The sequence below is a fragment of the Hylobates moloch genome, unplaced genomic scaffold (genome assembly GCF_009828535.3).
Source record: "Hylobates moloch isolate HMO894 unplaced genomic scaffold, HMol_V3 SCAFFOLD_11, whole genome shotgun sequence".
NCBI lineage: Eukaryota > Metazoa > Chordata > Mammalia > Primates > Hylobatidae > Hylobates > Hylobates moloch.
The window spans coordinates 51,002,092-51,023,830 of record NW_026652286.1 but is presented as its reverse complement, the minus strand read 5'-3'; the positions used below and the strand labels follow the sequence as shown (position 1 = coordinate 51,023,830).

General features: G+C 46.6%; 1 protein-coding gene across 1 annotated transcript in view; it reads left to right on the top strand.

Annotated features, from left to right (window-relative positions):
• TENM4 (teneurin transmembrane protein 4) overlaps positions 1-21,739 on the top strand; it is a 417,322-nt gene that overhangs the window by 164,635 nt on the left and 230,948 nt on the right. Inside the window, exon 4 of the mRNA XM_058446567.1 lies at positions 11,162-11,417. Coding sequence (XP_058302550.1) covers positions 11,162-11,417 — 256 coding nt within the window. The remainder of the gene's footprint in view (positions 1-11,161; positions 11,418-21,739) is intronic.

Genomic DNA, 21,739 nt, shown 5'->3' with positions numbered 1-21,739 from the left:
CCCTGGAGCAGTGGACTCATGCCGGATGGTGAGGGATCTTGTACTGTAGGCAGTGGGGAGCCACAAAAATGCTTTCAATCAGGGAAGCAACATAACCCAGTTTCTTTTTAGGGAGTTCACTCCATCTGATGGATAGCCACTGAATTGAAGGGGGTGAGCCGGCAGGCTGGGGCACCAATGTTGGCTATGCCCCTGGCCTGACTCTCCACCAGTGAGGACCTGAGCTAATGTAGTGGCAGTAGGGGTGGTGAGGAGCTAACAGATATGTGGAAGATGACAGCTAGAGGAATTGGTTACATTGTTAAGTTGTTGAACCTGAAAAAGAAGGAAGACACAGTGGCAGTTCCCAGAGGTCTGGTTGATTGATTGGGTGGGAGGTTCTGGCAGCAGCTGGTGATGTTGAGATCAGGAGCATTAGGAGAGGGAGTATAGAATTGGGGCTGCAGGGACAGGGAGGCATTAAGTTTAACTGTATATACATTTAGTTAGAGCAGTAGAGGCTTGACATTCAGGCAGGAGGTTGAGGCTCATTATATTAGCCCTGCTTCACTGACAAGGAGCTCACTACCTTAAGAGGCAGCCCATTCGATACTGGAGAGCTTGGCAGGAGGAAGGGTTTTCTTAAGCTTAACTGCTGTCTGCTCCAGGTAACTTCCTGGTCTTGGTTGTCATTCATCTTCCTAAAGCCCCATGGAGCAGATTTACTCCTTCTCCCACCCCTTTGGCTGTTTGAAGGCAGCAGTAGTATTCTCGCTATTTCCCTCTTTCCAAGAAATTCCCTGAGAGGAACAAGGGAAGCCAAGAGGAACTAGACCACCAATGGCTGGAAGGGACTCAGGAGATTATAAAATGAAGGAACTTCCTTTTTCAGACAGGCAAATTGAGGCCCGGAGAAAGAAAGGGACTTCCCCAAAGTCACAGAGTGAGTTAAAGGCAAGGCTGGGAATAGTTCTTCCATCTAGGACTGTCGAATACACCGTGTGATTGAGTGTTTTATTTCCTAGCACATGAATTGTGTGGGCATAAGCTATGAGACTTGGACATTATAAGGCATTTAGCGTTTTTCAGCTGGACTCCTAAGCACATACTCCTTCTTTAAGCTCTTCCCCTTCCCCTTCTCCTCTCCAGGCTAACAGCATCAGTCCTCCCCCTACTCCTACAGGAACACAGTTTCTAAACCCTTCACCATCCAAGGAAGCCAGGGAAAGCATTAACTAGCTCCAGAGACCTTGAGAAGGATCAGCCTCTGCTGTACTGAGTTGACCCCGCCATCCGGTATCCTTCCTCTGGGCCCACTCCAGCAAATCAGCACAGCGTGGCCATCCCTGGGTCTTCGTGCTTTTCCTCTGTGAATGTAGCCTGCCTACGTTTCCATGAGCTGCTTATCCGCTCCATCACACTGCCAACTCCTGTTGAGCTGAATTCCACCCCCAACACTCACACATACACACACACACATACCTCTTACCCATCAACTATGGTTCCTTGTTGATTTGGGGCTTGACCTAACTGTCTATGGATCAGATCATTTTTGAAAAGGGTAAGAAGGTGACAATGGAAGGAAGGAAAACTCACTTGACAGCCAGAAAGCTTTCCCAGGACAAATTTTGCCTTGAGGTAGATACAGCTTTAAGTTGGGGGAAAGCATGTATCCAGAAAAGATCCCACCCCCCTGGCTGCAGCTGGCCTTTCCCAACAAGTCTGTTCAGATTTTACAGGCAGAAACTTTATCTAATCCATCTCTATGTCTCCAGAATCAAGGACAAGGCATATAAAAAGTGACGTTTGTAAAAGAAATGAAAGCAGAGAAGCAGGAAGGGAAGGAGGGAGGGAGGGAAGAACCACCACATGTTTCCTTTTCTTTCATTCCATCGTTTTGCCTTGTTTGGTGCCCAGTCACACAACACAATATAATACACGACTTGCTGTGCACATATTTTGTAAGCAGATGTTCATTAACAAATACAGGTTCAGAATGATATAGTCTTAGATTTTAAAAATTGGAGTGGACTCCCACCATCTCCTTTTCTGTTTGTCAATTGGGGAAACTGGGGCTCAGATAGGTTAAGTGCTTTGCCCAAGGTCACACAGCAAATTAGCCACTGATTGGGATAAGCGCAAGAATGAAATTTAGTGGAGTATATGTTGTGAGATAGTTCTACTTTTGGATTCAAACGGTGGCCCAGCCAAGTTATGCATGCCCCATGCTTAGAAGAGACAGGTTTTGATGATCTTGGCTTAATTTGTCTATGAATTACCATGACCCTAGGAATAGAGAGCAATGTTGATTACACCTCTCTCTGGCAGATGCCGAAACTCTGTTCTTCCCTCAATTGTCTAGTTAAAGGCAGTAGGGCACTCTCCCCTAGTCCTATCCTAGAGAACATTCACTGATGGTTGAGGAACGTCATGTGCATTTTAATGAAGCCTGGGAGTTCTGGTTCACTCTTATGACTACTCTTAGCTTTAAAAGATTGGAAGTCAGCTAGGCGCGGTGGCTCACACCTGTAATCTTTGGGAGGCCGAGGCGGGCTGGGTCACAAGGTCAGGAGTTCGAGACCAGCCTGGCCAACATGGTGAAACCCAGTCTCTACTAAAAAAAAATTAAAAATTAGCCAGGCATGGTGGCGTGTGGCTGTAATCCCAACTACTTGGGAGGCTGAGGCAGGAAAATTGCTTGAACCCACGAGACAGAGGTTGCAGTGAGCCGAGATCGCACCACTGCACTCCAGCCTGGGCGACAGAGCAAGACTCTGTCTCACTGGAAGTCGGGGTGAGCCCTTTTTCTGAACACCCTTGAAACTCCCTCTGGCTCTAGGCTCTTGAAGGTGGGTTCCAACCTCATCTCTCTTTGTGGTCCATTGGCAGATCTCTATCCCATGTGCCCAGGTCTCTCACCATACTGCTGCCACAAGGGGTCTGTATCTTTCAGCCTGTGGGCCTTTGCTCACTCATGCCAGGCCCCTACCTAGAATGCCCTCTTGCTCCCCTTTTGTCTGCCTCTGTCCTGCCTCTACTTCAGTGCTCAGTTCAAGTCCTTGCTCTTCCTAGAAGCTTTCCTTGACCACTCTATCTGTAAATTGTTGTAGCCTGGAAGGATGTGGCTACCGCCTGAGACTCAGAGCGGAAGCCGAGCTGCCACGGGCTGGGGGAAAAGAAGTGTCTTGTTCATTGTCTGTGCTCTAGCAGACTGGGTAATTTCTAAAGAAATGAAATTTCCTTCTTACATTTGGAAGCCAGGAAATCCAAAGTCCAGGGGGCCATATCTGGTGAGGGCCTTCTTAGCATGTCATAACTTTGCAGAAGGCATCACATAGTGAGAGGGCAAGAGTGCGCCAGACCAGGTCTCTCTTCTTCTTATAAAGCCACCAGTCCCACCACTGGGGCCCCACCCTGATGGTTTTATCTCACCATAATCACTTTCCAAAGGCCCCACCTCCAAATGCCATCAATATATGAATTTGGATATTATGTTTCCAACACATGAAATTTGGGGTACACATTCAAACCATAGCAAGAAGGTTACTCCAGTCTCTCTCTCTTCCTAACTTTCAGTGTCCTGCTGTGCTCACCATTAGCTAAACCTATCTGGAAGCCAGTGGGCAAGGGAGCCCAGGTGATGCAGTCCTTAGGAGTCAGCCTCCTGGGACACAGAAAGGCAGAGAATGGTCTGGAACTAAGGATGGGGCTGGAGGAGGCAAACAGAGAATAAAGTCTTATAGTAGCTGTTTACCCATCCTACTGTAACTGGAGTGCATATCCCCTGGGATCACTGGTCCCAGTCATTGCATGCAGCTAGCCTCCCTGACCACCTCCTGACAAAGGCCAGCTGTGCTTCCCAGCCATTGTGACAACCATAAAACACCCTTCCTCATTTTCAGACACCCCTATTTAAAAACCACTACATCATACAGTGAGGCTTTTTCATACATTGTCCCTTCATCACTGTTTGTAAAATGCAAAGCAATTTAATAATCTGAGTGTTCACCCAAAGTTCTGTCCTGACTACATGAATGAGGAAGCAGAAATAGCCATATTATGACCTCAAGGTGCTATTTTTTTATTCACCATCAGAATACTGGAAGGGGAGCCAGGGAAGCCCCACAGTCTGCTGTCCTCTGTGGGCCCTTCCTTGTGTGTGAGTCCATCTGGGGTTTCAGGCCAAATACTGTTTAGAAGCCTTGAGCCCTGGCCATGACATAGGACTAAAGTGAGAATAAACCAAAAGCATTTTGTCCAGAGAAGGAGTGAATAGGCAGAGAAAACACCACAAAAAGTGTGAACCCTAGCCTCATGTTCAGACTGGTGGTTACATTGTGGACTTCGTTGTTTTGATCCATTCTAGATTCAGGTAACAATAATAGTGATTGTTTTCTCTAACTCTTGCACAAGACTTTACAGTTTGCAAGGTGCTTTCATACACAGTTGACAAGTGAGAAACTGAAACTCAGGTTAAATAAAGTGCTCGAGATTCTACAGCTTGAAGGAGGCAGAAATGAGACTGGAAGTCAGGGTATCAGATTCCGACCGCTGACTGTGGTGATAAAGAGCTTTCTGGCCTTCGTAAATTGGTCGTGTAGGCCAAGGTTCATTAGCGAAGCTCTCAGCACTGCTACATCACCATCCCATGTCAGTGGTAGTTGATGGCATTTTAATGGAAGCCAAATAACTCTTTCCGTTGGCATTCTCAGGCAGCTGGAGTTTTTGTTTTATGATAATTAAATACCACCATCTTTCATGTCTGACAATCTTTAGGACCCGATTAATGACTGCAGTGCACGCTTGGGTCATCCTTAGCTCCATAGCAAGGAGACCTTCAGGCACCTGTATGCCATTTGCAGGGCTGGATGTGGGCACTCAGCCTGGCACCCTTTCTTAGAGCCAGAGCTGGCCTTTGATCACAAGGCTATTGACATGATTGAGTTCCTTGCCTGAGCCAAAGCTCTGGAAGTTTATGACTTTTTCTCATTAATGTGATCTTATAAAAGAATAGTGGTAGACTCCACTGGAATCTTTCCACCAGGGAGGCACCCTGCCATCAGTCTAGGGGGTTCTTATAGCCTGTCCCGGCCTGGTTCATCCTCCACGTGGCCACCAGAAATCTTCCTCACATACTAATGTGACCCCCCACCCTCTGGATAAAGGCCAAGGTCTTTAGCCTGGCACCTCCAGGCAGTGACCACCTGGGCCTGCCCCAGTGTCTCTACCTCACCCACAGCCACTGTTCTCACACAGCCATTTCACACTAGTTATAAAACTGTCCCCAGCTGGCCTTGCTTCTGAACCCTTGCACATGCATTATCTGCTGCCTAGAATGCCCTTCAGACATAGGTCACATGTCACTTCTCAGAAACCTTTCCTGAGCCTGACGGTCAGTCTGGCAGCTGCCCTGGATGCCCGTGGTGCTCCCTGGGGCTGCGGCGTATGCTGATAAGGATTATTGTGGTCGACACTTGGAAAGTGCTCAGTATGTGGCAGGCCTTGAGGTAAGCACCTTACCTGCATTCACTCGTTGAATGCACACAAAGAAGAGTGTTTAACAGTAGGGTCTATGAAGGGAGACTGCCTGAGTTCAAATTCTGGCTCCACCAATGAAAGGTTTCGAAATCCTGGGCAAATTTCTTAGCCTTTATGTGTCAGTTTCCTCATTTACAAAACTGGGAGTAATAATAGTACCTTCTTTACAGAGCTGTTATAAGGATTAAATAATCAAAGTACTTAGAAAGTATCTGGCAAGTAGTAAATACTCAGTAAATGTTAACTAATGTATGCGATGATGATGGTGTTGTAGAATTTTATCATCACCAGTTTGTGTAGTATATATCTGTTTGTATATCCATTTTCTTTACTAGACTATAAGCATCTCAAAGTCAAGGACCATATTTGTTTTATTTCTGAATCTCTATGTATTCAACCTACGGTAGTCCATATTCTTTCTCTCCTTTTATTGCCATTACTATTATACATACATTTTATAGACGAATGACTAGAGGCTCATAGAGGTGACATAGTAGGAGACAGAGTTAAGGTCTAGGTCTGTGAGATCCCTGAGCTCTGCTCTTGTATCTTTGCCAGCTGTCCTCCCAAACACTGGCTACTTGTCAAGGATGAGGCTTATCCTCATCTTTTAATCCATCAAGTCCCTGCATACAACAAGGGGCTGTTTAATATTCCTGGCTGATTAACACGGGGGCCTTCTCCTTGTGGCACACCTTGAACCCAGGGCAGAGAGGTATGGATTTGGGTAGCAGCCCCTGCCTGGTTTGCTCTGAGATGCTAGTCTGATGCAGAAAGGAGCTTTCATCTTTGAATACATGGTGAGCCCATGTGTCTGGTTTTATTCTGAGTGTCAGGGCTACAGCCATTCTCATCAGTTTCTGAACTACAAGTAGAGCTACAGGCACCCTCCTGCGACTAGAGCTCCTAGGGGCCAGCAGGTTGTCCAGAGTGGGATTCAGTGTAATAAAAGAGTATCACACTGCTGTTAGATATTGTCCTCCTCTTTCTCTCTCAAGGTTTTTTGCTTTGGAACCCCTGCTGTAAATGCAGAAGAGTGATCACCATGGTGATGATTCGGGGCTTTGCGATTTATTCATTGAACATGACTTTATTGTAATTGTGGAATTAATAGTTACCATTTTTCAGAATTACTATATTCCAAGCATGGTGCTAAGTACTCACATACATTATCTCTTTTAATTCTCATAAAAGCTCCAGAGAAAGTAAGTGACTTGATGAAGGTCACACAGCTTCTAAGTGGCAGAGCCAAAACTTGAACTCAGGGCTCTCTGACACCAAAGCCGAGTCTCTTTCTCTTACATATGGCTCTGCCCAGCACTGTAAAGGAGCCTCGATATGATCTTGGTTCAGGGAGGTGCACCTAGGAGGCTTCGGTGTTCAGGATTTTTGTGCGTCTAAAATGAAAACTGCCTAACATGTTGAAGGACACTAGTAACTGCAAATATATTTAAGAACTTGTAGGGAGCAAAGAAACTTCCTGGAAAACCAGACTTACAAAACTCAGGTAAGCAAGTGACCTTTACTGGCAGTGGTGTGCACAAATAACAGTAAAATGACTCACATTTGGGCTTGATTCACAGATATACTTGGTAGCTATATCTGTAAGAAGAGGGTATAACTTGGAATTTACATCACAGCTTTGCAAGTGTACCAATGTGTACTCCCAGGTAGCGTGAGAGAAGCAACTGCTTGTGCAGGCAAAAAGCCCAACTACCTGAGTTGTTCTTTCCCCGACATTCTGTAAATATTTACTGAGGGCCTACCATGCATCAGGCCCAGCTGTGTGCAGACACTGGGGATATGGAAAGAAATGACACATGGGTCTTTCCCTCAGGGCTTAGTAGGAGTTGATGGTACCCATGGCTCTTCATCCTCCAGAAAGTGGTGAAGTAGGAAAGTGTGCCCTTTCACAGACACACTGACCAAGGACCGAAGAGAAGTGAGTTGTTAGACGTCACCCAGCCAGTAAATAGAAACTAGAAGAGCATTTTCTCTTAGGCCATATTTGTCTTGTTCACTGTTTTATTCCCAATACCTAGTGTACAAGACTTGGCACAGAATAGGCATTCAATAAATAATGAATGGGTGAACTGATTCTGAGATTCCCTCCAAAGACAAGGGTGCATATTTGTGGGGAGATAAAAGAAGGCTCCTCTGTAGCCTCTCACCTCTGTCTTCCCTCCTGGCCATAGGAGAAAAAAAAAAAAAAAAAAAAAGTCCGTTCAGACCAGAGGAAGCATCTGCTCTTTGAGAAGTTTACATTTCTTTCTGGGGTTTGTGAGTGAGGTTTCCATTGTTGAGCTCCCAAATACAGAGCTTTTCCTTTGGGAACCCAGGAAACATCAAGGTACCTACCCTTTTTTAAGGTTCTCAAGCTAGAAAGGGTGAGGGAAGAGAAATAAAGGGCCTAGCCGAAGCCTCTGCAACTCTGGCTCCAGGCAAGTAAGTAAAGGCCTGCATAGACCCATGGTCTAGCAGGCCCAGAGTGGTCTACTATGATTTTTTGCACACAAATATGCCCCACATGAACCTCACTTGTTTGTACTGACAGCTCAGGCCATTCACATGGCTATTCATTCAATAAACTTGATTGAGTATCTGCTCAGTTCTAGGCTCTGTGATCACCCAGCACAGAGAAGAGAAGATAGGGACTTTCACATCTCCCGGAGGAGGCAACACGTGGACATCAGTATGCATGCTCTTGGGGAGGAGACGAAAATGAGAGGTCTGGGTTGCCTGCTGTCAGCATTCAAGAGGAAAAGGAGGATAGATCAAGGAGGTCTTTCTGGATGGGGAGGCAGTTGAGCTGAGAGCTCAAAAAATAGAGAGGATTTGGCCCAGAACATTCCTTGTACCCATAGAAAACATTCCTTGTCCCCATAGAAGAATGTCCTTTTAGAAGTTAGTTTTTAGACCTGGACCAGTGATCTTACTTAAAATTTTATCACTGCAGGACTTTTGACAGTTTTACTGAACATGTATCAAGCCACAGCCTGGTGTCCCCACTAGTCACAAAGCAAATGTCTGTAGGCTTGCCTAGCTCAGACATCAGATGCTACTGTCTTCACTGAGGACCTTTTTCCTGCATTTAGCCGTGGACAGACAGTCCAGGAGGTGTCTAAGTTTTATGCAAAGGCACCACGGTTTGGTAAACTGAATTCGACCTTTGTATTTATGAGAACCACTGACTAGTTTTGTAAGCCTCAGTGTCCTCATCTGTAAAATGGGAATAAAAATACTGCCCCCTAAGGGTTGTTGTGAGCATTAGAAAAGTTAAGGATGTGAAAGCACACATTGTAGATGCTCCAATACATAGCAGAAACTATATCAATTAAGTAAAATGCCATGAGATTGACTCCTAGGACCAGAGCAAGAGCAAGGACTGGGTCACACTTCTCTACTGGCCTCTTGATAACCATTGGACAGTAGTGGTTCAGCCACTGCCTCCCACTGCTCTGGTGAACTACTGCCAGCAGCCTGAAAGTTCAAGGCTGGGAAGAACATTCAGTCAGCCCAGGAGGCTGCTTCTGCTGCTGGCTTCTGTCCCAGGCTCTGTCTGTCTCCACTGAAGTGCTACCTGAGGACAGCTGGACAAAACAAATGACCCTGCACATTTTCACCTTCTTCCTGGTCCAGTACTCCCTGTTCTCTGAGTGGGACACTCTGCCTGGACAGGTTGTATTTGCCTCCAGTTTCTCTCTCTTCCCAGCAAGGAACTTCCTTGCTAGTTCCCTTCTGGTCCAGCACTACAGAACTGCATATCTTCAGGGGATATCATTCACATTCTGTCACCTTCCTGGGGACCCTCCTTGTGGGAGTTGAGGTTTTGGCCATTCAGATGGCCTCAGCACATCTCCTGGCCTCAGAGGAAAGATGTGGCTGGAGTGGAGGATGCATGATGGAGCTGATGGGAGAAGAGGCTGGAAGACAGCCATGGATCGGATTCCAGAGGGTTTTGTATTAATAAGCCAGGTGTGGGCTTTATGCCAAAAGTAGCAGCTTGTAATAAGGAAGTGATCCACTTAGATGTGTTTCTGTCTTTCTCCCTTCTACCCCTAACTCTCCTTTCCTGAATTCCCCACCAGATTTGCTTTATACCTCTTTGACATAAAAGGTTGATTTACTCAAAAAGCAGAGTGATGCATCTTACACTAAAAAAATCCATAACACTAATGGTGCTTCATACTTGACTGTGCTTGATGATTTCCAAAAAGCCCTCTCCCTATCCAAGGAAGAACACAGCCTTTGGAAAATTGCTGTTCTTTCTGATTCTTAGTCTCCTCTATAAAATACAGAATTCTCATGAGGAATAAAGGAAGCAGAATACTTCAGAAATATTTATTTCCTACCGATTGCCTCATTTGATCTCACAGTAGCCCTGTGATCCCTCCCCCAAATAAACTATTTCCCCTATTTTGCAGATGAGAAAACTGAGGCTTAAAGAGATTAAATGACTTGTCCATGCCCATGTGGTTAATAAGTGGTAGAATCTAGGTTAGAATCTAATTTCTTGGCCTTTTCACCACCCCCATAATATCATCCGTTTGAAAGACTAGGCTTTCTGTGAACATAGCTTAGATGGATGGTAAAGATTTACCTCCACAACTTGCCTCATTTGTGGTATCACCAGAAATTGTATTTGTTTTCTTTCTTTGCCAATAACACCTACTTAGCCACAAACCCTTGGGCACTTTACTTACCTGCTCCAAGTCTACGTTTTTCATCTGTAAATTGGTGATGATACCTGTTGTTCTGAATAATTAAAGGGAATAAATAAAGTATCTCAATGTTCTCATCTGTAAACTGAGGATAAAAGCAGTCTCTACTCTGTGGTGGTAGTGAGAATTAGCTGAATTTACACTTGTAGAAGACTCAGAACGGGACTCTGGCACATTCGATGTGCTCAGTAAATGTTGAGTGGTTTTTAACCACCGGGCCCCAGCATGGCTCGCTTTATTCAAAAGTCATCTTTCTCCTTATGTGGCCATCCTATCTAAAATTTCACCACTGCCCCTACATACACAGGCCACAGTTCCTTTCCTGGCTGTATGTGCTCTTAGATTTATCACCATCTCAGTAAACTCTACGTTTTACTTTTAAAAACTTGGTTTATTTCGTTTACTATGTACCATCATACATAATCAGTGGTTCTAGAATTTTAGCATACGTCAGAGTCACTTGGAGGGTTTGTAAAATCAGATTCCTGGGCCCTATCAGGGCTCATGATTCAGTCAGCCTGGGGCAGGGCTTATTTTCATCTCTAACAAATTCCCAGACGATGCTGAAGATTCTGGTCCCTGGCCACGCTTTAAAAACCGCGTCCTAAAAGCATGAAACAATGTGAAGTTGCTGAGATGGGTAACTAGTCTTTTTTATGTTTTTTATTGTTTCACTCCCCTACTAGAATTTAAGCTCAATGGGGACGGGAATTTTTTGTCTGTTTAGTTGGTTAAGGTATCCCCAGCACCTAGAATAATAGGTGCTCAATAAACATCTGTCGTGTGATTACTGATTGACTGTATCAATATGTATAGTCTGCCGGCGCCCTCTTCTGTGGTCTTGCTCAGACCTCCGTGGCTGCTTTTCCAGCCAAGGGGCAGCACCGAGCTCACCGCCGCTGACCGCAGTGTTTGTGCCCTAGATCACCCGGGTGGCCTGCAGAACCACGCGAGGCTCCGGACGCCACCGCCGCCGCTCTCGCACGCCCACACCCCCAACCAGCACCACGCGGCCTCCATTAACTCCCTGAACCGCGGCAACTTCACGCCGAGGAGCAACCCCAGCCCGGCCCCCACGGACCACTCGCTCTCCGGAGAGCCCCCTGCCGGCGGCGCCCAGGAGCCTGCCCACGCTCAGGACAACTGGCTGCTCAACAGCAACATCCCCCTGGAGACCAGGTGCGCGGCTGGCAGGGCGGGTGAGGCTGGGGAGGGCGTGCCGCCGGGGCTCGGACCAAGGTCTTTGGCTGGCGGGGCCATTAAGTGTCCCCAGATAACGCTGGCCGGAGGAGCTGGGGTTGGGTGCACGATTTAGGGATGCGGTTCTCTGACTGCCAGCATGGGCTTTGGAACACGGGAGACCCAAGGTCCAGTGCTAGCCTGCTGCTTACCAAAGGTGTGACCTTGGCCCAGTTGCTAGACACGCCCCGCACCAACCCCTTGCCTCTCTTGCCTTGTCTACACAATGGCCATGATGTTTGCGGGACAGAACCGTCAAAGGAAATGAGAGCTAACGTGTGAACGAGGCTTGCACAGGTGTGTGACCGACAGCAGGCTCTCAGTCTGGTTTGGCTCGGGCCCTCATCTTTGCCTTTCCCTACATGATTCTACCACCCAATGCCTAGTGTCAGACCTGCCTGGCCTGGCGTTGGCACTCAACTATGTCAGTCTCCCCACCTCTCCTCCTTCCCTGCTGTGCTACCACCTTTATGCCCAAAGCCGTAATAACCCCTAGCGTGTATACATCAGCTTTGGGTTACAAGGGCTTTCGTATGTGTGACATTATGTAATCCTCATACCTCTATGAAGTGGGTATTAGGATGATCATCCCCATTTGGGAATTTGGAAGCTGAGAATCAGAGCAGGTCCATCACTAGCTCACTTCACACAGGCGATTGAGGCACAGCTAAAACTTGAACTCAGGTTGCCTGACTCCCTGTCCGGTGCTGCTTCACCTACACCCCAGCCACCTTCTCTTGGTCTCTGTTGGCCGGGATCCCTCTGCCCTGTTCCTTCTTCCAGCTTTGTTGGGCAATGATTTTGTCAGCTCAGAGACATCAGTCCACTCGAGTTCTGTAGCTGTTCTCCTTCCCTCTGCTTACACACTGTTTTTCCAAAATGGAGTTTGTTTATGATCTAAAAAACATACAAGCTCACCAGAGAAAATGCAGAAAATTATGAAGACAAAAATTAAAATTTACCTGTAATCTTACCACTCTGAGATAAGCGCTGTTGACTTTGGGGGCATAGCCTTTCCCTTTCTCTAAACTGTAGATGAAGTGTCCTAGGCTGGCAAACTGGAACCACTTTATCTTCTACTCTATTTCCTAAAGTAGTGGAAAACATAGATTTTATTTCCCCAAACTCCTGTTCTTTATCTGTGAAGAGAACAAGGTCATCCCAGAGTTAAGGAAGTAAAATTAACCTGCATGTGAAAAGTGTGGACATGTGACTGCCTAGCACACAACTATGGTAACGGCACATCAAGCTCTTGGAGGCCAGTAAGAGAAAATGAACATTGTTTGTACCACTTTACTCCTGTAGAATTGTTTTTCCGAAAGCAAAATTCTTAGAGATGCAGCCCAACCGGCTTCCCCGCTCCCGCCTCCAGTCTCTTAATTTATATTATTTCTGTTGGCATCCTTTAAAATCGTGTGTGATTTTTCCCTGCGTGCCTCCTTTGCGCTCATCAGTAACAGAGTAGGATAATTGTGTGTCAGCCTGCCCAGGGTAGCTTAATCAGATCTCCATTATTTCCAATGTGCTCATTGAAAGACCGAACATGACTGGAAGAAGCCAGCCACTAATCGATGGTTCTGATGCTCTGCATGGACCACAGTCACCTCTCCCTCTGCTTGGATGTTCATCTTTCCCACTTAGGATCAAGTTAGAACTTCCTATTCTGAGTCTCCAGGTTTTTCAAGGAAAGGAAGATAGAGGATGAGCAGCAAGGCGGTTTTCCTAATGGTTAGTGTGAGTTGTAAAGGTGGTCCCAGCTCACGTCTCCTGTCTTTCTGTGCTCACCTGCCTTTCTGATGTTCTATCCGCCCACATCCATTGCTCAAACACATGCAGCTTTTTCTTTTTATTTATACTTTATTACTCAAATAAGAAATGTTCATTCTAAAACAGCTAGACAATGAAATAAGCAAGAAGAAAAGAAAATCATTTTTATTTGTCACCAAAAGTAACCATTGTTAACATGTAGGTATATACTCACATAACACCATTTTATATACATCTATATACATATATAACATTATGATATATATCATATCATATATATTTAATATTCAGTGTATGTATATGCATCTATGTGCATGTACATGTATTTCCCCCAATGCCAGGCCCTTTGATGCCTTTGCACAGAGTCTTGCACAGCTCTGCCAGTCACTCACCTTCTCACTTCGTGGTCTATCCAGTCCTACTTATTCTTGAAGCCTCGGTTGAAATGTTTGAGGAAGTCTTCCTCTGTGACCCCAGAGTCCTGTGCCTCCAAGGATGACCTAAAGCCAGAAAAGGCGCTTAATACAGTGAATACACAATCAGAATTCTAGATCTTGATGCTGACCTTAACTGGTTGAAGGCACAAAACTAACAAGGCACAGTTTAGGAGGGATCAGCGTCAAGTCTGGCAGACAGAATCACAAGCTGACCAGCTTGGCAAGGTGAACAGAATATGGCCTTCAAAGTCAGAGGGACCTTCATACCTGCCTTGGCTTTAACCCTTACTAGTTGGCAATTTCCCTAACATCCCTGAACCTTGATTTCGTCATCTATAAATTGGGAAAAGAATTCGTGCCTCTCACAGAGGTTGGGAGGAAGTAAATGTGATATATAAGAAGCACACAGCACAGTACCTAGCATTTAGAAACCACACTCTAAAAGCTATTTCCAATTTTTTCATATACATCTTCTCTCCATATCCACCCTGTGGATTAAAATGTCATTCAAAAAGAGATTCTTGAGCTCCTACTCGCCCCAGAGGAGTTGAGAGGAAATAGTAGGTTCTACCTCTTCTCTACTTCAGAGAAGTAAGTTTGGCCTGATGTTCCGAGGGCACAAGTGATGGCCCATTCACCATAGTGAGTTTGAAGCACAGGTTTTAGGATCAGACATACCCTATCCTCAGAAACCCCACCCTAGTGCTCACTAGCTATGGACTAAGACCTTCAATTTCATCTCTAAAATGGAGAAAATAAAAGTCACTTTCTGCTGTGATTATCTATTGCTGCACAACAAACAAATGACTCCAAAATTTAGTGGCTTTGGAAACATCCAGTTGATTATACTTCAGAGTATGAGTCAAGAGTTTAGGAAGGGCTCAGCTAGGCTATTCATCCACTCCACATCGTGTTGACAGGGGTCGACTGGTAGTATTCAGCTGGCAACTGGACTCATTTGAAGGATCCGAGATGACTTCACTCACATAATTGACATCTTGTGGAGGGATGGCTAGAAAGCTGGTCTTGGCAGTACCCTTCAGTCTCAGTCCATTTAGTGTTGCTATAAAGGAATACCTGAGGGTGGGTAATTTATAAAGAAAAAGGATTTATTTGGCTTACAGTTCTGCAGACTGTACAAGAAACATGACACCAGCGTCTGCTTCTGGTGAGAGCCTCAGGCTGCTTCCACTCATGGCAGAAAGTAAAGGGGAGCCGGTGTGTGCAGAGATCACATGGCAACAGATAGAGAGGTGGGGCGGTGCCAGGCTCTTTTTAACAACCAGCTCTGGAAGGAACTAATAAAAATGAGAACTTGATCTCCTCCCAAGGAGGGCTTTAATCTACTCATGTGGGATCCACCCTCGTGACCAAAACACCTCCCATTAGGCCCCACCTCTAACATTGGGTATCACATTTTCTTTCTTTTTTCTTTTTTTATCCCCCCTTTTCGAGACAGAGTGCAGTGGCATGATCCTGACACACTGCAGCCTCAACCTCCTAGACTCAAGCAGTCCTTCCACCTCAGCCTCCCAAGTAGCTGGGACTACAGGCATGTGCCACCCCCATGCCCAGCTGATTTTATTTTTTGTAGAGATCAGGATGGTCTTGAACTCCTGGGCACAAGCAATCCTCCTGCTTCGGCCTCCCAAAGTGCTGGTTCTACAGGTGTGAGTTACCATGCCCAACTGGGTATCAAATTTTAACATGAGCTTTGGGGGGACAAACATCCAAACTATAGCATCCTCTCCCTCTAAGGGCCTCTCCACATAGGCTTCCTAGCAGGGTAATTATGCTTCATACTCAGCGGCTCGGGGCTCCAAGGCACTGAGACAGGAGCTATTGATGCTTTTAAGGCTTGGCCTGAAAATGCTATAGTGTCACTTCCTCCATATTCTGTTGGTCAAAGCAGTCATAAGCTGGCCAGCTTCAAGAGGAGGAGAAACAGACCCCACTTCTCAGTGGAAGAAGTGTCCAAGAATTTGTGGCCATCTTTAATCCACCACGCCACCTCGTAAGGCTATTGTAACAAACGTATTAAGATAACGTCTGAAAACGTCTTAGCATATAGTAAATGCTCAACTACTTATTATGTAGTGTTTTATTATTCAGTAAATATTCACTGAGTGTCTACTATGTGTCTACCAGGTAAGACATTTCAGAGAACAGACTCTTATAATAGAATAAGTGCTTTGATAGAGAAAAGTACAGGGAATAATGCTACTTTTTAATTGCCCTGAGATCCCCAGCACACAACACAGGGCTTGCCACAACATGGTAGCTGCTTGATAATTATTAACACTGGTGAAATAAATTAATGAATACGTATACGTAACTGAGACTTGAGTGGGGAGCAAGGAAGGCTTCCTGGAAGACCTGGTACAGCATGACCGAGAAGAGCAAGCAGGAGTCTCCCAGGCAGAGGAGGGGCGGAAAGGAGATCCTGAGAGGGCACAGTCTGAGCAGAGGCCTAGCGGCCCAACAGAGCAGGGCCTAGTTGAGGTAGTTGTCCTAAACAGCTTTTGCCAGTCCCCACCAGAATGGGAGCCTCTTGATGCCAGAGAAATACTCACGGGCCCTTCCCTGATTGTCAAACTCAGTCTGTATTGAGAGTCTAGAATTAATGGATGAGTAAATACTATAATAGCTGGTAGAATGACCAAGAGGGATTTAGATTTCATGCTGGCAGGAAAAGAAAGGCTAGCAGAAGGATGAAGAAGAGAGAGGGCTTTGGTAAATGTGCTCCTTTCTCTGCACCCACCATACTTCTGGCAGTCTCCAAGGTTAACTGAGTCCCCCAGTGAGGAGCCTGGGCCTACCTGTGCTCCCTTTGAGCTGGGGTAAGATGTTGCTTTAAGCTTCTATAGATGCATCTGTGATCCATTCTGGAGGGAGTCATGTGTTTAGGGTCCCCCAAACCCTCATCCTCTTCTTTTGCACTCTGCAGCATCAGACATTTAATTGATTTCACAGGGACTGTCTGATTAATAACCCATCAGGTTCCTGTCGGGTGAAGGGAAGTCAGAGCAGAAGGCTGCCAGACCTTGACTCCAGCTCATCTTATCTCAAGCCTGGTAGGGAAGCCTGGGGTCCATTTTGTGGTCACACTGAATTTGGGGAACAACCCTGCCCACCCTCAGGGATGGGTGCCACCCTGGTGGTCTCCAGACCAGCCCTAGTGTGGTTCCCAGAATGGCATACACAGTGCCTTCTGGCAGGCCAGGTCAGCCCCAGAGCGTTGCAGAGAGTTGGGATATACAGTCTTCCTTGTAATTTGGTGATTCAGTCACAGACATGCAGAAGACACAGCCAACTGTTATTAAAAAGCTCACCATCTTTTGAGGGAGACGGACCTGTAAATGAATGAAGACAGGTACCATGACTGATGTTGTGACAGAGGGAGTCCTCTAAGCAGAGAGGACAGCGTGGTTCCCTCTGCTTGGGAGCAGCAGTAGAGAGAGCCCTTACTGGGAACGGCCAGGTGCTGTTCTAAGTTCTTGGCACATGTTAACTTCAATCTTCACAGCTATTCCATAAGGTGGGTGTTGGGAGTCCCCAAGCCCCCACCCCCAGGTTTGATTATTTACTAGTGGGACTCACAAGACTCAACACGTAGTTGATTATAGGTGTTATACTCACAGCCCTGGTTTATCACAGTGAAAGGCAGCAAAGCAGAATCAGCAGAGGGAAAAGAAGCCTGGGGTAGAGTCTGGGGCAAACCAGGCACAAGGTTCTGTGGTCCCCTCTCAGTGGAGTCACACAGGATGCACTTCATTCCCCCAGCAACAGGTTGTGACAACGTGTGAAATGTTGCCAATCAGGGAGACTCATTAAAGCCTCAGCTCCAGGGTTTTTACCGGGGATGCTCATGTCGGTACCCCCTGCCTGGCAAGTGCATGGATTCCAGACTCCCCAAAGGAACGCAGTTATTCATCGTAATTGTTGAGGCACAGTGAGCCAGCCACTCTCATCAGTTAATGGTAGCAACTCTCCTGAAACCTGAGTTCCCAGATGCCAGCCCAGGGCCACTGTTATAAGAAGGCCTTGCAAAGGATAGCAGTCAGAGCTGCTGTCTTCACTTCTCTGAGCATGTAGGTAGTCATATTCTCATCCCCATTTTAGAGACGAAGAATCTGAAGCACAGACAAAGTTAAGTAACTTGCCTCAGGTCCCACAGCCAGTAAGTGGCAGGACCAGGGTCCATCCCCAGGCTGGCTGGCTCCAGGGCCCACACACCTAACCACTATGCAGTGCCATCTTCCTGATTATTCAAAATAGCTTCTCCAGGCATAAATTGGTAGGAGTTTGCAGGGGAGAAAGGAATTTTTAGCGGAGAGATAGGCACAGAGCCAGGAGAGAGCTTGGCATTTTGGAGAGACGGCAAGTAGTTGGCTCAAGCAGGAGCACAGGGAGTCTCTTGAGGATGAGATTAAATGGAGATCAGCAATGGAGGATCTTGGGCTACACGAAAAGGAGGTTGTACTTTTCCCTGTGGGCCTGGAGGCTGGAGTCGTAGACATGAGGGTGAATAGCTAGCAAGAGCTTTTAAATCAGAGGGTGCCATTATGGGATTGGCCTTTTAGAAGGATGACCATGGCTTGGAAGACCTGGTGCCTGGTTCATTTTTTTCCATTCATTTGTTCAGCTGCCAGCCCCATCACTAACTCTGTGTGGTCTTGGCTGAGTCACTCACCCCCTGCACACCTTGAGGTCTCACCTACAGAATATGGGGTGTGATCCCTGCCTGTCCTGCCCCAGTAGGTAGTTGTGAGAATCAGATGCAATTGTGGCTGTCCCGTGGCTTTGTGGGTGGAAACACGGCCCAGGACAGCAGGCTTACTGTGAGAGGGTGAACTGTTGAACAGGGCGGTCCTGAGGAACTACTGGCCTCTGCCGCTTCCTGACTACTTCCTTCCCAAAAGCCCTTTGTTCTGCCCTTGAGAGGTGAGCTCAGCCTGCCTTAAGTCAGACACATGGGACTGGGAGCCCCTCCTACAGGCAGTTCAGGGGCTAGTCCAAGGCCTCCCCACATGCTTAGAGGGGACCAGTCCGTCCCCTCTTTAAGAACAGCCCGCCACTTAGCTGAAGGTTCCTCTCCAAGTACTCAGGAACCTCTTTCCTGAGAGGCAGCTCAGGGCTGTGAGGTCAGAGAGATCTGGTTTAAATCCCATCTTCACCTTATTTTTGCGGTATGCTAGGCACTTAACCTTTCTGGGCCTTAGTTTCCATATCTGTAAAATGAGGTAATAGCACCCACCAATGTGAGGGTCAAGTGAATCAGGTACCCACACTTGAGCTCTCAGCAGCAGTGAGCAGGAGACCCTGCAGGACTATGACCCAAGGTGGGCTCCACAGCTTAGGGTCCCCATCAAGAAAGGTGGACATTTGTTTTCTCAGAAGGAACTAGACACTTAGAGTCTTGGGGAGTGGGTGGATAGGAGATCTGGGGGGAGGTTCCTTTAACTGGAAGTCAGGGTGCCTGGGTTTTAGTTTCAGCTCTGCCACTGACTCGCTATGGTATGGGTATGAGGGCAGGGCACATGTCTCCCTGGGCCTCAGTTTCTTCATCAATCAAATGACGTCAAGTAATTTGACGCAGAACTAAGTTTTTAAAAGTACAGAACAAGACCATTTTTTTTTTTTTTTTTTTTTTGGAGAACGGAGTCTCACTCTGTCACCCAGGCTGGAGTGCAGTGGCACAATCGCCAGCTCACTGCAACCTCTGCCTCCGGGGTCCAAGTGATTCTCCTGCCTCAGCCTCCTGAGTAGCTGGGGTTACAGGCACCCGCCACCACGCCCAGCTAATTTTTTTGTAAGAGACAGGGTTTCACCGTGTTAGCCAGGATGGTCTCAATCTCCTGACCTCATGATGCGCCTGCCTTGGCCTCCCAAAGTGCTGGGATTACACGCGTGAGCCACCGTGCCCAGCAGAACAAGACTATTTCAAGGCAGTAGTAGCCTTCTGAATAGCCAGAATTTTCTTCTTCTTTTTTTTTTTCTGAAGGCCGAGTCTCATTGGACCGGACTGGAGTGCAGAGGCTTATGGCAGCCTCAGCCTCCCCGGGTTCAGGTGATCCTCCCACCTCAGCCTCCCCAGTAGCTGGTACTACAGGCACATGGCACCATGCCTGGCTAGTTTTTGAATTATTTTCTAGAGATGGGATTTTGCCATGTTGCCCAGGCTGATATCTAACACCTGCACTCAAGCCATCCACCTGCCTCAGCCTCCCAAAGTGCTGGGATTACAAGTGTGAGCCACCGCACCTGGCCAATAGCCAACATTTTCAGCAAGTGCTCATGTCTCTCCAAATTGCAGAGAGATCTAAATGATTAATATGCACATTAGCATGAGTGTGAAGCTCTTTCAGGAAACTGGGGCACCCTCTTACTCTAGAAATCCTTTACTCTGTTGCATCACCTCTTCCCCTCTCCTAATAGATCTGTACTTTTAGAAGATAATTGTCCAGTCTCTGTCTTTTTAAAAATAACTGTTTCTTTTTAAATTGTAAAAGTTAAAATAAGAATCACTGTTTTTCCAGTCACTTGAAAATCCCTACTTACTGCTAACATTTTGATCTTTATCCTTTTTGTCTTTTTCTCTGAATGTATTTTTTTGTTTATTTCTGATGGTTTTGAGGTATAAATTTGACTCTGTATCTTAAAATGGCATCTGAGCCTTCTGACTCAAGTCAGACTCCCAGGTCTTCTAGGGAGCGTGCCATGCAGCCAGCCTCAGGTCCCAGGGGGCAGCAGGAGTTCTTCCATGGACCTGCTCATGCTGTAGAGAGAGTGGACAGTTTCCTCCTGAAATGCAGGGATGGAGGAAACAATCAGAATGCCGTCTGCTGCCATCTTCAATGAAGCACTGACTATGTGCTTGCTGTATGCTAGGCATGCTTCCCTTTGTGTATCCTGAACTCAGCAGTATTCAGCACATATTTATTGAGTTCCTGCTACCATGTGCCACATATTCCTCTAGACTCTGGGCACATAGGAGTGAACAAGACAGAAAAGACTTCTGCCTTGTGGAACTTAAAATGCATTAGGAAAAAGCACAATAATCAGATAAGCATATATATATTGGATATGTGTGTGTGTGTTTATCACTTCCTGGCCCCTTGCTCTGGTATTGGTTTATTTTTCATCAGAAAGAGAGAGAGAGAAAGAGAGAGAAGAGTGTGTGTGTGTGTGTGTGTGTGTGTGTGTGTGTGTGTGTGTGTGTGTGTGTGTGAAGTCCTGTGATGAAAAATCAGTACAAGGGGCCAGGGAGTAATTGGGAAGAGTGGGCTGGGAGCTCTTTTAGTTAGGGTGAGAAGGTAATAGTTGAGGAAGGGAGGAAGGAGGTTATATTCCATGAAGATATTTTCAGGAGGGTTCTGATTCATAAAGATATTTGAGGGAGGCAGAGGAAAGCCAAGGTTTAGCTTGTTTAAGAAACAGCAAGGAGACCACTGTACCTGTAGCATAGAAAATGAGGCTTGAGGAGTACTAGAGGCCAGATCTTACAGGAGCTTGTGGGCCCTGGTAAGGACTATGGTTTATTCGAAAATGCTTATGAAGCCATTGGAAGGTTGAGAGCAGAGAAGTGATGTGATCCAAATTACGCTTTGGGTTTTGTAAAATGAACAATTATCCCCTTCTGTGGATGCTTAGAGAGATTGAGTCACCTGCCCAGGGCCAGTGAATGATGGTTATGGGACCTGAACCTAGATCTGTCTGGCCTCAGGGCCTATATGCCTCCCATTGGGCCACCAGGCCTCCCATCAGCAGGGCTATCTGCCTGGTGATGGAAATAGAGCCACACTGAGGGACGTCCACACCCCTGAAGCTCCTCCCAGGCACTGGGGAAGACTTTAGGGGCTTGCACACCAGCAGAACAGACTGCCACCCAGGCCGCTGGCCCAGACAGTGCTTCACAGCTCACCAAAAGAGGAGGTCCCCACTACCACTGCTGTACTCAGCACTCCACCTGCAAATAGTGTTGCCATATGCTTCCACTATCCCAAGGGATGTTAACGAAAGGGGATTTCCAGATAGTACTTACAGCCCCTCCTCGTT